General features: G+C 42.1%; 1 protein-coding gene across 1 annotated transcript in view; it reads right to left on the reverse strand.

Annotated features, from left to right (window-relative positions):
* Positions 1-12,981, reverse strand: part of LIN9 (lin-9 DREAM MuvB core complex component) — a 39,905-nt gene extending 26,924 nt beyond the window's left edge. The window contains exons 1-3 of the mRNA XM_061990161.1: positions 12,903-12,981; positions 3,347-3,379; positions 2,363-2,457 (exon numbers count right to left, since the gene is read on the reverse strand). Coding sequence (XP_061846145.1) covers positions 2,363-2,457; positions 3,347-3,379; positions 12,903-12,981 — 207 coding nt within the window. The remainder of the gene's footprint in view (positions 1-2,362; positions 2,458-3,346; positions 3,380-12,902) is intronic.
* Between the last annotated feature and the right edge of the window lie 1,409 nt (positions 12,982-14,390).

Below are 14,390 nucleotides of genomic sequence, written 5' to 3' on the forward strand. Positions count from 1 at the left end.
AGGCACTCTCATAAAAAGAGGAATTCAGTTGTGAGGAAGAAAAATACAAATGTGTTTTGAATTGTGGCTTACTCCTAGCAACAGCTTTCTTCCCAAGAATATTCATAAACTGATAACGCAACTTGAAAAGCAAATGTATTCTAATTTTCTACCAATAGAGATAGGCCTGTTCCCCTTTTTGGTAAAAATACCTGCATACATGTAGGTACCTGTGGAATCATCACAACCTTCTGATTTCTTTTGAGTGACCTTGTCTTTGTCTGTCATCTTCTTCACAGAAGAGTAGATTCTGTTTTGAGTTTCTGAAGGGCTCCATGTATTAAGAATGAATTACAAGAAAAAAAAAAATCTGATTTCTTTGTTCACACACAGAATTCAGTAAGAGAAATGGAATGCCTTTTTTCTGGCTACCTATTGGTTTTAAGGTGACTCCTAGCAGTTAGAGATCTAAGGGCTGAGAGAAGAGAAGGAGGAATTTAAGATTCCAGGCTGTCCAATGCTAACTATAACCCATTACTATACTCCTGGCTCAGTTCCACGGAAGTATTTAGAACCTCACTCCCACTTGTTTCCAGAGGAGTTAGGTGTCTAAACACTTGTGTATCTAAGTTTAAAATAGTCCTTCCTTTGGTTATAAGCACATCTGTTAAACAGTTTGTTCTGAATTTGAGGTAAAAAAAGAAGTTTATTCAAACAGCATATTTGTTTTGGTAGTTTCTCTATAAAAACATTAGCTGGATTAAATTTTTTGCAAGGATTTCTTATGAGTCTAAAGAAGTGTTGTGGCTTTGTTGCTTTTTTAAACTCATTGGAAGTGCCTACACTGCAAAATGCTAAGAAAATAAAGTCTGAAGAAAATGAAGCTTGACTAAGTTATGTGAAAATACCAGAAGAGAGAGGAACTTAGAATTTATGCTAGCTAAAATTTATTTGTGTGTTAAGATGTTATAACTCAAAGAGAATGAGAGGACTGATTAAAACCAAGAAACCTTATTGCAAATATGTCATGAAAACAATGGCTCCATTTAGTTACTCCTCAACATTTTACCCTATGACATAAAACTTGTGCTTTCAATGAGGACAAAAGAGTACCCGATGTCTGGCTGTTAGTATTGAGAGCAAGCAGCTTTTTCTCCCATGAAGACTTTGTGTCCCAGAACAGGAGCCAGCCACAACTGAAATCTGCCTCCTTTGCAGAATCTCAAGACTGTACCCTGTAGCACTCCTTATACTTCTAACTATTTAGAAAGGTGATGAGTAAAGGCAAAACAAAGACAGATTTCAGATCTTTCAGTACAGATGGTGAAAGTGCTACAAATTGATATGGATATGAAATCTCTAGCACCCAAAATGTGAAGAACACCGATGACAAAGATAAGTCTTGAACAGGAGTCAGAAACAAAACAGACCAATAAATTGAAATAAAGCTTCACTAGTAAGTATTCACACTTCAGAAAGACGTTTAGTAAGTTAGTGACTGATTAAAGTATCTGTTTGCTAAAAAGGATTCTCTATTAAATTAATTAGTGGTACCAAGAAAAAAAAAATCTGTCCCATGCTATGAGAACAGTCGGAGTTTTTCCAGGGAATCACAGAATGGTAGGGGTTGGAAGAGACCTTTAGAGATCATCTAGTCCAATCCCCCTGCAGAAGCTGGTCAACCTAGATCAGGTTTCATAGGAACATGTCCAGGAGGGTCCTGAAGACGTCCAAGGAAGGAGACTCCACAACCCCTCTGGGCAGCCTGTGCCAGGGCTCCCTCACCTGAACAGTGAAATAGTTTTTTCTTATATTTAAGTGAAACTTTTTGTGTTCCAGCTTCATCCCATTACTCCTTGTTCTGTTGCTAGCTACTATAGAAAAAAGGGATGTCCCAACCTCCTGACATCCACCATTTAGGTATTTGTAAATGTTAACATGATCTCCCCCCAGTCTCCTCTTCTCCAGACTAAACAGCTCCAGTTCCTGCAGCCTTTCCTCGTATGAAAGATGTTCCAGTCCCCTGATCATCTTGGTGGCCCTGCACTGGACTCTCTCCAGAAATTTTCTGTCCCTCTTGAGCCGAGGAGCCCAGAACCGGACACAGGACTCCAGATGAGGCCTCACCAGGGCAGAGTAGAGGGGGAGAAGAACCTCGCTTGAGCTGCTGGCTATGTTCTTCTTGATGCATCTCAGAATGCCATTGGCCTTCTTGGCCATGAGGGCACATTGCTGGCTCATGTTTAGTTTCTTATCAGTCAGGACATAATTTAACATTCAGAAATCATGAAACTATAAATCTCAGTCACATGTTTTGATCCTTAAACTTGATTCACTGGATGGTATGTTATCCATTCTGAAGGGGTCTTGTATTTTATCTTACCATTTCCACTGCAGAACCAGCATTCTTGCTTTTCCAAACGGGTGTTTTCTGCAGAGAATTGTACTTTTCATTCCACGAACTGGATAAACTTCCCTCTGTGGTGAAGAAATCATGTCATTAAAATATGTCTATGTATGTTTTAACATAAGCACTATCCAAAAGCTAGCATACCATCATCATCTACTAATATATTTTTGTTACTTGCAACATCTTCTTTGGATTCAGCCACAAATGGATTTTAGATTTCAATATTTTTATTAGATTGTTTTGAATACTAATTAAAAAAAAGATAGAAGTGGAAACATGAACTAAACTTTTTTTTTTTTTTTACTCCTAATAACATTTATATTTCTTGACACTTCCTTTGCTGATGTCAGTTATTTCTACTGCCAGCTTGAGAGATGTCTAGGTAGCTGTACTGTGGCTGTGACTGAACCCTGGAGAAGATAAAGCTCTACAGGACCTGATGTTCTTCTGAATCTAAAAAAATATTAAGTGGGGCAGATAAGTATTCACAACTTGTATGAATGTTCATCAAGACAATTTCAAAGAAAAAGCTATGATGAACAGAATTTTGATTTAGCCCAAAACTTGCTGGCAGAAAACACAATGAGATTGTGAAACTCTTCCTAATGTAAGTTTTGTCACATGTACAGGTCTTGCTAAGAATCGTTCTCCTATCTCAACCTCCAGAGAGCCATCTTCTCATCAAATCTGACATGCTGATAGCACCTAAGAAAAAAAATCCCACATTTCAGGAATTTCACTCAGAAAAGCAGTGTTTAAATACATCACAACATATGTAGTTCCAACCACCAAGGACTGGTGGCCTATATAATGAACAAATATCCACAATAAAAATTATGTTTTGACAAAAAAAACCCACCCTTTTTCAGTGTTACTTTCTTGAACTTTTTCAAGGCAGAAACTATGTACACCTGAAAGCCAGAATGGTTACAAGTAAACAACACATTAATTTCCTACCTTTCAAGCTCACAAGTGCTTTTGCTGAAGAACCTGCAATATATGAAAAAGTCTATATAAATCATAAGTTATTTTAAATCATACAACCTATGCAGAGTCTACTCAGTCTTAATTAATTCTTAGGCAGAAAGTAGATTTCAATATTAAATCTTTCACAGCTGAATGAGTGAACCCAGTGCATCCTCAATGGCACAACATATAGCATTAGATGTTTATTACCCAATAAATCTTGGAAGTATATTCATGTTTCAGTTTTCCCTTTAGTTTCACATCTACAAAACTCGTTCAGATGCCAAGCACATTTGTTCAACACAGCAAATTCTAAACACGCTTTATGTCCAAACTACATACTTCCACATGGCTGCTTTTTTTGATGCAGTTGCAAATACATTATACAGCTGACAAGGAAATTGTAATGAATGCTTCTTTTTTTCCCCCCATTTTTAATTATTTCTACCAACTAAAAATTCTTCAATGCCAAAAACTCCCATGAAAGCAGGAGCTTATGCTCTCTAAGCGTGGTTCACAAGCAGGGAGACGGACAGTTAGTTGTGCCCTGGTGGAACCTTCTTTTTTAGAAAGGCAGCAGATTTGAAGGTGAAAAACGCAGATGGGATCCTTAGTTTGCTCCAACAGTTCAACTTGGGTAACAGATCCATCAAAATTTCACGGTGCTCTTTTCACTGCATCTGTAGGACCTCTGCATATTCCTGCGCCAGGAAGGACAAAACTAGGCCTGACTATAGCCCTCATGCTCTGGAATTTTCAAATGTCCCTCTAAGAATGAGCTGTTTGAGGCAAGTAAATTAGCAGAGGTAAAAGATTTCTGCAGGATTGGGCTTTCACAGATTCATGCTTTTGTCTCAAATCAGCTTTATCTGTCCAGTTCTGCTCCAGTATGGGAAACACTTCTGTTTGCTTTGCACCTTTTCCCCCCTCACTTTCCCCACTCTGTCCTTCAGGTTCTCTTTGGAACTGCTGTTCCAAGAATGCTTCCAACTTCAAAGGCCTGGAAATTCCTTTTTTTGTGGTGGTGGCCCTAATCTCACCACCTTCACGGTACTAGAGATCCTTGCCTCTAAGAGATGTGTCAAAGAAAAAAGTCAACAAAAAGAAAAAGGGAAGATTTTTTTTTTTTTTAAAGTTTTCAGTGTGAAATGGAACTACTTTTGACTCAGTGAGGGTTTAGAGGACCTCCATCCCAGCATCTCCCAGGCCGTTCAAATCTACAGCAGCTAATACCTACGAGATTACACGTGAAAATCAAAGTGTCAAACATGGGCTATACTGTTGTCCTTTTTGCACATTTCATGTCTGACATATCACCTTTGTTGGGCTGGAGACCTAACAGTGACCAGCACAGGAACATACTTCTATGATAATCTGATTCACACTGAATTCAGCTCTTTTAACTAAGCTGTACATTAAAGGTATCCCAGAATTAAATTAAAGGTATCCCAGGACCAAAGTCATTAAAAAAAACCCCAAGACTAATAATCAGATACTGTACACTGTACTTGCATGAATACAGAGACATCCTGCAATCAACCAAGAATGCAGTACTGAGCAGTAAAAACAGTGGAAAGCTAGTGTCCCCCTCAAATTAACATAAGGGATGATGAGAAATGTATGCAGGGATTAATAAATCCATGCAGTTTAAGAACACAGGCAAACACGTTATATGTTGTTAAGAACACAGGCAAAGTACATGCCATTGGGGGTGGAGAGGCAGAAGCAGGGTCATCAGGCTTGTCAAATGGAGGACATGCTGGCTATTCAGAATGGATCACTATTCTGAAAGATCTCAGGCACTGCATCTGTAAAACCAAACATGCATTCTCCTCTTTTTCTGACCATCTTGCTCATATGAATCAAGTTCAATCAATTCAGTCAAGGGAGAATAAGTCAAGAATGGAACAAAACTACTCAGCAAGAAGTAGCACATCATGAGGGTTGGTGTTGACCTCATAGCTGAGGTGCCCAAGAACCTTTGCTAACCAAAACTAGATGGTTCACTTTTGAGACTGATAATGAATCAGAGAAGGGACTGGCAGCAGAAACAACAGGCAGAAGTGGTAGACAGCAGAATATTACTGCGCTACCTTCTAGCTTTGTAAGATTACCACTCTAAACCCGCATTAGATGCCACGGACTTTTCCACATGGGACAGTTGATCTGCAACAGATGCATGCCGGAATAAGGCTGTTCCTTTACCTTTGCTTAACCTGCAACTAAAGTAATGTAACCAGAAAAGGGCATCTTTCTTCAGGAATACAAGTGTCCAAATCAGAAATTACTAATCTAGGCAAGCTCAAAGTGAAACTAAACTATTTTAATGTAACAAGATGCAGAAAAATCAACATTTCTGTAGCTTAGAGCAGTAGAATACATGTAGGATATAAAAATGACAGTGGAAATGTCTATAAGTTTAATTTTACTTTAAAAGAAACAATATGCTACACGAGTTTCCTTCTATATTGGTTTTAGGGTCTGAGACAAGACAAAACACTTCAGGGAATACAGTACATCTCTCTACTTTTTCCATTTAGTTTGGGAAGGCCTCAAAACCAGAAGCTAGCATGATCTTCTAAGCAATAACATGTTACAATAAAAAGAACCAATCCTTAAAACAGAAAAAGGCATTTCAGAAACCATGATTTGTGATAGATCGAGCTTACTAACGCTATCCAAAATTTTAGTTAAAATAATTCCCGGATTTACAATATCCCAGCCTCACATTAAATGCCAGTAACTTTGTACACTCCTGTTCTGAATAACAAATATATCATCATATGCAGTCTTTTTGACCAGCACTGTAATTATAGACATTAAAGTAAAATATACACAAATACTTGAACGTAAATATCTATTATGACAATGACACAAATTTCATTTCTACAAACATCAAACACTTAAACAAGTGGGTGGAAAGAAAGAAATAAGATCTATGCATCATTTAGGGTATTACAACCAAAATGTACTTCCAGCTATTCCAGGTTCAGAGGATGATGGACGTGATGTCCTTAACACTCAGAGTAAAAAAACTTCAACTTAGGGAAGAAGTAGAGCCAGCTCATCACTGCACTGGCTCAGGAACTAGAAGGCTTGTCTGCTTTCAGTAGCCTATACTGGCATACTATTCCAGTGTAAATTCTATGACTGTTTTGTCTTAGTACCCTATTGAGTATTGCATTGTGTATGTTGACAGTGTTGAACACAGTGTTCACACTTGACTACATTTGAAAAATTAGGAAAGGACTCAGAATAGAGCTAGGAGGAAGATTTGAAGATCTAAAAACATTTCTTATTGCAAGAAAGTCAAGACACTCCAATCTTGTTCTTCCTTCTTTGGAAGGTCAAAATCTGCACTGATCACAAGTATCTACAAAGGCAGATAATTCAGACAGTAAATAGCTCTGAGGTCACTTCTTAGAAGGAAAGGCATAACTAGATCTATGTGTTGGAAAAATACATTGGATAAGTTCAGAGAATGCAAAATTTAATGGGTTTTATGTAACTATACTAAGAAAGAGTTCACACCTATTTTTAAAGGGAAAACTACAGCTAAAAGGGAAGCACAGAACTGATGCACAAAAATTCCAAACACTAGTATCTTACTATGCTTAATAAAGAGTGTAAGACTATTATAATGGCCTTTTCTGTCCCTAAAAAAAAAAAGAGTACCTGTAAAATATGTGCACCGCAAATGTGCAGTAAAAATTACTGTGTCCTAGAGTATGAGGCATTTAATAGCACGATGACAGGAAGCTCATTAGTAACCAAGAGTCAAGAATAAGTGTATTTACATGTTGTATAACACTTGCAAGAAATGATTTTCAGAAAGACCATGTAAGACAAAACAAAAAAAAACCCCAAACAAGCACAAAACAATATTACAATAACCTCAAGTGCGCCAAGTTCAGCATAAGGACCCTGACGTTTCCATGCAAGGCTAGCTAGAAACCGCCGGGCTTCAGCAGCTGCCGCTGCGAGCCCGGCGGGTGGACAGCTCCCGCGGCCTCAGCCACCACTCTGCGCCGCTGCTGCCGCAGGGACTCATTCCTCTAGCCCAAACTCCTCTGCCCGACCAAAGGAGCACATACAGAGGATTAACCTGAAGAGAATCTAAAACCCCTCCTCTACCTGGATGAGCAGACTTCAAAAGGAATTTTAATAGTTTGTTCTCTCAAACGTATTTCTAACGCAGAGACGGTCTTTGGGCAAAAAGTGAAAAAGCTTTTCCCCTTTTAAAAAATTGAAGTTGGATTTAAGTTTAAAAACACGTATCTATTGTCTCCCCTCATTTGAGAATACTGTAACTGGACAAAAGAGGTGGAGTATGACTGCAATTTTGCATGGGCAGCTCTGAATGCCGCGGTGGACTTTCAGTACCAACATGAAGCAAAGCAGTTTAAATGCAGGTTCTCAACAGCTGATCTTAAAATGTAAAGAGGAGCACAGATAAGCACGTTACATTTATGAAACTGCTTTCAGCTTTTTAAATAATCAATTTATAAAGGTTACAAGTAACCACATGGATGTTCCATAGCTACTGATTTTACTCATGTGTGAGCACAAAGGGACCTATCTAAATCAATACAGAAAATCCTGGGATCCAGATAAGCAATTATATGATGTAAAACCTTTCCTTTCCAGATCATTGCACTATTTTGTCTAAATTCTGCACAAGCGAGCAGTTACTTTAACATTGCTTCCATGACTACCTCAAAACTCTGTGTAATTAACTATATCACCGGCACTAAAAATGGTGTGACAGATGAATCTCATAGAGAAGAGGAGAAAAATGTAAGCCTGTACTATAGATTGAGCCATTAACCCTCCAAGAGATGATTCCTCTAACACATGGCACGAGTGGAGGCACAGCAGAGGAAGCATCTCCAATGATTGGCCACTAGCAGGATAACTTACTCAGGGAAGCTTACAGAGTAAACCACATGCATCAGAAAAGTGCAACTTGGGCAGCTTTTAAGCTACCCCAAAACTTCAGGTCTGTTGAAGAGGTACATAATAAACTAACAATAACTGTTCATTCATCAATCAGTATTTCCCTCATGTTACAAGTCCACTAATAAAATGATATTTGCCTGTTTCTAAATACTAATTTAACTATTGGACACAAGTCAGTTATTCAAGCATGTGAACCCTTTTAAGGGACTTAGACAATTACCACACCATCAAAGCCCTCTTTTTGAAATGCTGCATTCTCACGATGGGCAATGTGCTGATCCTAGAGTAACACACCATTTTCAAGGTATGCAGCACAAAATCCCCAAATTATTAGTTGTGAGTACTGTTCAGCAGACACAAAACTAACCTTGAGCCTTCTCCCAAATGCCGTAATCTCATACGGTTCAGCTGATTTGTCTCAAATGTCCCGAGCACAGTGGTCCTAAGCTCATGGCCCCTTTGGACTGGAAAAACAACATGGCAAGAGGTGTGCTGCATCCCTCCTCTAGCTATTCCAGGAAGTGTCAGAGCAGGCTACACAGGGGCAGGTTGTCTGTGAACCACAGTGTAAGGTTGAGGTGGGGGTAAAGACAACAATTTTTTCATGAAACACTATCTTTATTCCACAGCCTCCATCCATGAGATAAAGGCCACACAAAGATCTTTGTCCTCTTCTGCCTGTCCTAAATCACAAGCCTCTCAATACCAGAAATGTCTACCAATATATGGGATTGAGCAATCTACTACCATTTTTAGCACTTGCACTGTAAAAGGTTAACACTTTAACATCCATCACTACTACAATCTGGCCCCTTTCTCCGATTCACCTGCCACTTGTTGGTGTGTGTCTACAATCCCACACAGGCACGCTGCACTCTGCAGGAGCCAACTGCTTTACTTCTGGCGACTGCCCTGTGCTGCTCATCAGTTAATTAGCTAAGTTTGCTTTCACTTCCAGCAACAATGGCACCTCACTCTAACTTTTACAGAGCTGATTCCAGGCATCCTGCTGCTTCAGACTTGCTCATGCAAAAGAAGGCACCAAGACACGGCTTTGCCCATGCTGCTGTCTGCAGAGCCCTGCCTCTCCCAGGACAGTCTTCTAGTCAAACTTGCATGTGTTGCCTGTTCTATCAAAGTCTCACCTCAGCTTTACTGTATGTACTTTATAATTGAGTAATCCACAAGTAAGACTGATATTCCTAGTAGCAAGAGACAGGACAGCATTAGGTACTCTCCAATACAACCAACTGTTTTCTGAAGCAGAGAGAAATAGCCATCTGGTTTGCAGCAGTAAGACTGCCCACCATTTACCTGCATTGCAAAATTACCAGGAGTTAAGAAGAGGTGAAATAATGTATTGGCTGAAAGTAGTCACTCAGTGGGCACCAATCTGTCTGCAGAAAGAAATTCTGTCTCCAAAATATAAATCCAGCTGTCAGTATTGGATGTACTTGTGCAGTCAGGACCTTTAATATTCTGAAATTGTTCAGCCAGATAATTTGCTACAGCACTTTGCTCCATTCCAGGTTACTCCACTTCTCTCCCCTGGCAGCCCTAGCAAGTACAGGCCTCAAATACAAGAAATACTCATAAACTTACATAGTGCCAACTTCATCATTATCTAGGCTGTCAGAGTGAACTCTCTGATCCGTTTCAAAAGGACAGAATGTCAGTTTTAAGGAAGAATGGAACAATAGTAACTTTAGCAGATAAAATAAGCACATATTACAAGAGGCAACTACGTACATTACATTCATCTCCCTCCTAGGTAAAGGAATATTTGCTGCCCAGTTGCACTACGGAACTTGCCAAAAGGCAAGTCAGCGCTACCAGAATACACTGTGACAAATTCCACTTTATCAGATTTCCAATTTGAAAGTGAAACTGCATAGTTCTTACCACACTGTAAAATCTCAGCTTTCTTGTCACTGAGCATGATGTGTGTACTTATAATCCTTTTTATGCAAAACCTCAAGTTATGGTATGTGACTTTACTATAAACTATACCGGACAAAAGGTAATACATAAGGTGATACATAAACCTGAAAGTCTGTTAGTCACGAGCTAGTCTAACTTTACACCACTATGGAAGACTCCAAAACCAATTTTGCAATGCTTATTGTTATTACCCCTTATCAATTAAGTTGCTGAATGAAAGCTGCATGAAGCCAATTTGAAACCAGTCAGGACTAAGCTTACATCTTCATTTAAAGTATAGGACTGGAAATGAAAAAAATACATGCAGCAATAGTTACAGTGCAATTTGAAAACATCCAGTTCACCAAAATTGGAAAGAACAGGAACAGAAGTTCAAGGCAAACACTTTGTTTCTATCAGTTTAACAACACTGGAGAAAACACAAAGCTCCCCATTTGATGAAAAAATCAAAACATTCCCTACTTGCACCAAACTTAGGTAAATACAAACCTTAGGGGCAAGGTCAGCACAGCAGAAACCTATTACCAGCACAAACACACGTACTGTGTGTCTGCTTTACAATGACACTGTTGGCAAGGCTCTGCAGTATAGCACAATCCTAAGTGAAACTGTGTCACACACTCTATTCTAGTATGTGTTCCAGGTGAAGCCACAGACCTGTCAAATCTTCCTGATGCCACTGTAGGCAATATAAAGGTGCCAGAGATTAAAAATTTCTTTTTTGTACTTTATGTTAACTTCTTGAAACATGCGATGCCTTCTCTAGAAGATGAGTAAGGCAAAAGGAGAAACAATAACTTAATCTATTAAAGAGGAGAAATTGATTCAATACACAATGAAGTGCTGCTAATAATTAATTACAGTTGTTTCAGTTGGCTTATGACTTGTATTAATCAGTGGCACAGCAACATTGACAGAGCTGTTCCAAATCAAGAGCGTCAGTCCTAGCCTTAATTTACCACGATCTTTCATAAATCTGTTCAGTTTACATGAAACTGACCATGTAGGCCTACCAAACAATTTTTCTCCTGACAGCTGTTGGGTTGTAACAAAGACCCACACAGCAAGATTTTAACTCTGAGTCACCTCTCTCTGAGAATCTTCTGATACAGAAATAGTTGGTATGTTCATGAACTTGCATGGTGATGCACAAAATAGCATAAAAAAATGTGTCTATCCTGTTGTGTATGCATTTATTGATGCTACTAAACACCCCAGTTTCAAGTTAGCTTATATTTCCTGTTTGTAAGAGGACAAACCAAGATAGCATATAGACACATTTTGCATGGAATAATTTCTTCTTTGGTGACTCTCAAACACCTTGTGCATGAACCCACATATCACAGAATCATAGAGCGGTAGGGTTGGAAGGGACCTTTAGAGATCATCTAGTGCAACCCCCCTGCAGAAGCAGGTTCACCTAGATATGGTCGCATAGGAACATATTCTGACCAGTCTTGAAGACCTCCAAGGAAGGAGACTCCACACTCTCCCTGGGCAGCCTGTGCCAGGGCTCCCTCATCCTCACAGTAAAATAATTTTCTTATACTTAAATGGAACCTTTTGTGTTCCAGCTTCATCCCATTACCCCTTGTCCTGTTGCTAGATACCATAGAAAAAAAGGGATGTCCTAACCTCCTGACACCCACCACGTAGATATGTGTGTAAACACTAATAAGATCTCAGTCTCCTCCTTTCTAGATTGAACAGCCCCAGTTCCTACAGCCTTTCCTCATAAGGAAGATGCTCCAGTCTCCTATATGTAGCAACATGTGTCCCTTTTTCACCTAGAACTAAGTTTTTAATCCAATCTTTGCATGCATGGGAAAAGACATCCATGCAAACCCCATGTAGGTGCATAGGTCTGTGTGCATGCGAGCATGTATTTCCACATTGCCTTCCTGTACAGCTAGCTTTCACCTACTGACACACAATACAGGGTCTTGGAGCAATTCCCTCTCCCTTTATCAGTGCCCCCTAGGTGCAATGTGCACGCCCTAGCCCCCCCCCAGTCCTTCAGAGGTGCTCACGCTGTACACAGCGCACACTACAAACACGTAAGCCCTCCTTTCCCCCTAGGAGGACAGAAGGGACAGGAGCACTAGACTACTCATCCCCTCCCCGGGGCAGGACGCTCTTTCCCCCGCGCCGCCCTCGCAGGCAGGGCAGGCTGTCAGGTGTGCCTCACGCACTCACGCCCTACCTTTCCTTCCCCTCCCCGGCCGCCGGTTCCCGCGCCCCCGCCCCGCACCCTGCCCGGCAGGTGACGCCTGGCCAGCCCCGCCGCCTCACCCGGGCGGGGCGGGTGGCCCAGCCCCGGCACACCCGAGAGCAAAGGGGGGTCGCACCGTCAGGAGGGAGCTCCTCGCCCGCCGACCCCCGGAGCCACCGCCTAGGCCGGGGCCTCGGCCGGGAGGGGCGGCGGTGGCGGCGGGGACGGGGGGTGCCGGGCCGGGCCGGGCCGGTTTGCAGGGAGGAGACTCGGGCTCGGGCTCGGGCTCCGGCCCCGCACAGCGCCTGCGACGAGAGGGAGGGAGACGGGCGGGCGGCGGGTGGCGACGCGGGCGTCCCGTCAGGGGAAGGGAAGCAGTGACGCGGGGGCAGCGGCGGGCGGGCAGCGTTAGCAGGGGCACGGGTCGCTACTCACTCTCGTCAGGCAGCTGATCGAGCTCCGCCATCTTGAACGAGCCGCGCCGCTTTTTCAAAGGCTGCCTGGCGCGGTGCATTCTGGGGGAGGAGACGGGGCCTTGCGCGAGGCGGCGCTGCCGCGCGGGGACGGCGCTGGCGGGCCCGGCGCGCGGCGGGCGCGTGCGCCGGTAGCGGCGGGGGCGGGGGACGAGCGGCGCCCCCGGGAGCTGCCGGCTGAGCGACGGGACGGGGCCGGGCGGGAAAGGGGCTTTGCCCCTCAGCCGCTTCAGTGCGGGGATAGCCGCTTCCTGGCCCTGATAACGCTGTCCCCGCAGGCCTCCTGCCAGGAGGAACCGGCGCCTCCTGACACAGGGTCAGCCCAAAGTAGCCGGGCTAGCCTCGTGTCTTTACACCGTCCTCGTCGTACCCTGTTGGTGAGCCGTACTTCTTTTCCTTGTCTTTGCTTTTCAGTGTTAGCTGTCTCCCACCTAACCCAAATGATTGCAAAGGTGAGAAGTCAGGAGGAGTAAGCGATAAGAGAAAAAACCCCCTAACCTCGGCCATGTAGTTATGGCATATGGCACGCTTCCTGAAGGGAGGCGAAGGTCAAGGGCTCACTTGTTCTCACCCAGGGTGAGGGAGAGAGCCAACAAACTCAGGGCTTTGGTCTGCCCTCTAACGCAGTCCCCAACCCTCACAGCTGGAAGCTTTCTGCAAGCAGGAGAAGTGGTTTCCTTGGGTAGTCCTTGCAGGTCTCTGCACCACAGTGAATTTTAAAGCTTTTCCATCAACCAAGGAGGTAAACTACTGTAAACCACAAGCACCTTAAATGCTAATGGACCAGACTCTGGGTGTCTTGGGCTTTGACAGTGCTACTCATACCAACCAAAATTCCTGTTTTTTTTTTTATAAAGAAAATGCAAACTGAAGTTCAAATTAACAGTGTGTCTTAGTCAAGGCTAAATCAGCATCACAGCTTAAACATACTGCTAACAGCACCGTGGTATAATGGATGCTATGCTTGTTTGCTTGCATCTCTTTAAAAACATCTGGGTGAAACCAAGGATTCTGCAAAAACACTGAAAATTTATATCTTGGGACATGGGAATAGTTTTTAATTTGTGTTCTTAATTTGCTAATGAACTCAAATGACTATGCCGTCTAGCAGGTTGAGAGGGGCAGGATATAGGTCATGTTATTAAAGAACATAACAAAAAAATCAATGCTGTGCTTGTACTTAAGAAGAAAAAAGTGAGTTTGTAAGAGAAGAAACAGTAAAATCCTTTAGAAATTCCCCTAAGGCTTGCTATGTACATTGTAGCAGAGTTAAAAAAAAAAAGAGAAGAGACAAAGCTTGGCATGCATTTCCACTCCCTTTTACAGGTCATTCTGAAAGGCTGTTTAACAGCCTTCCTTCCTATTACCCCCCAAAGGACCTAAGACACTTCAGTGAGAGCTTCCCATACTGCACAGCACAAAACAAAGCAACTGCAGTTGAGAGATGCAA

This window comes from Colius striatus, chromosome 2, assembly GCF_028858725.1.
Source record: "Colius striatus isolate bColStr4 chromosome 2, bColStr4.1.hap1, whole genome shotgun sequence".
NCBI lineage: Eukaryota > Metazoa > Chordata > Aves > Coliiformes > Coliidae > Colius > Colius striatus.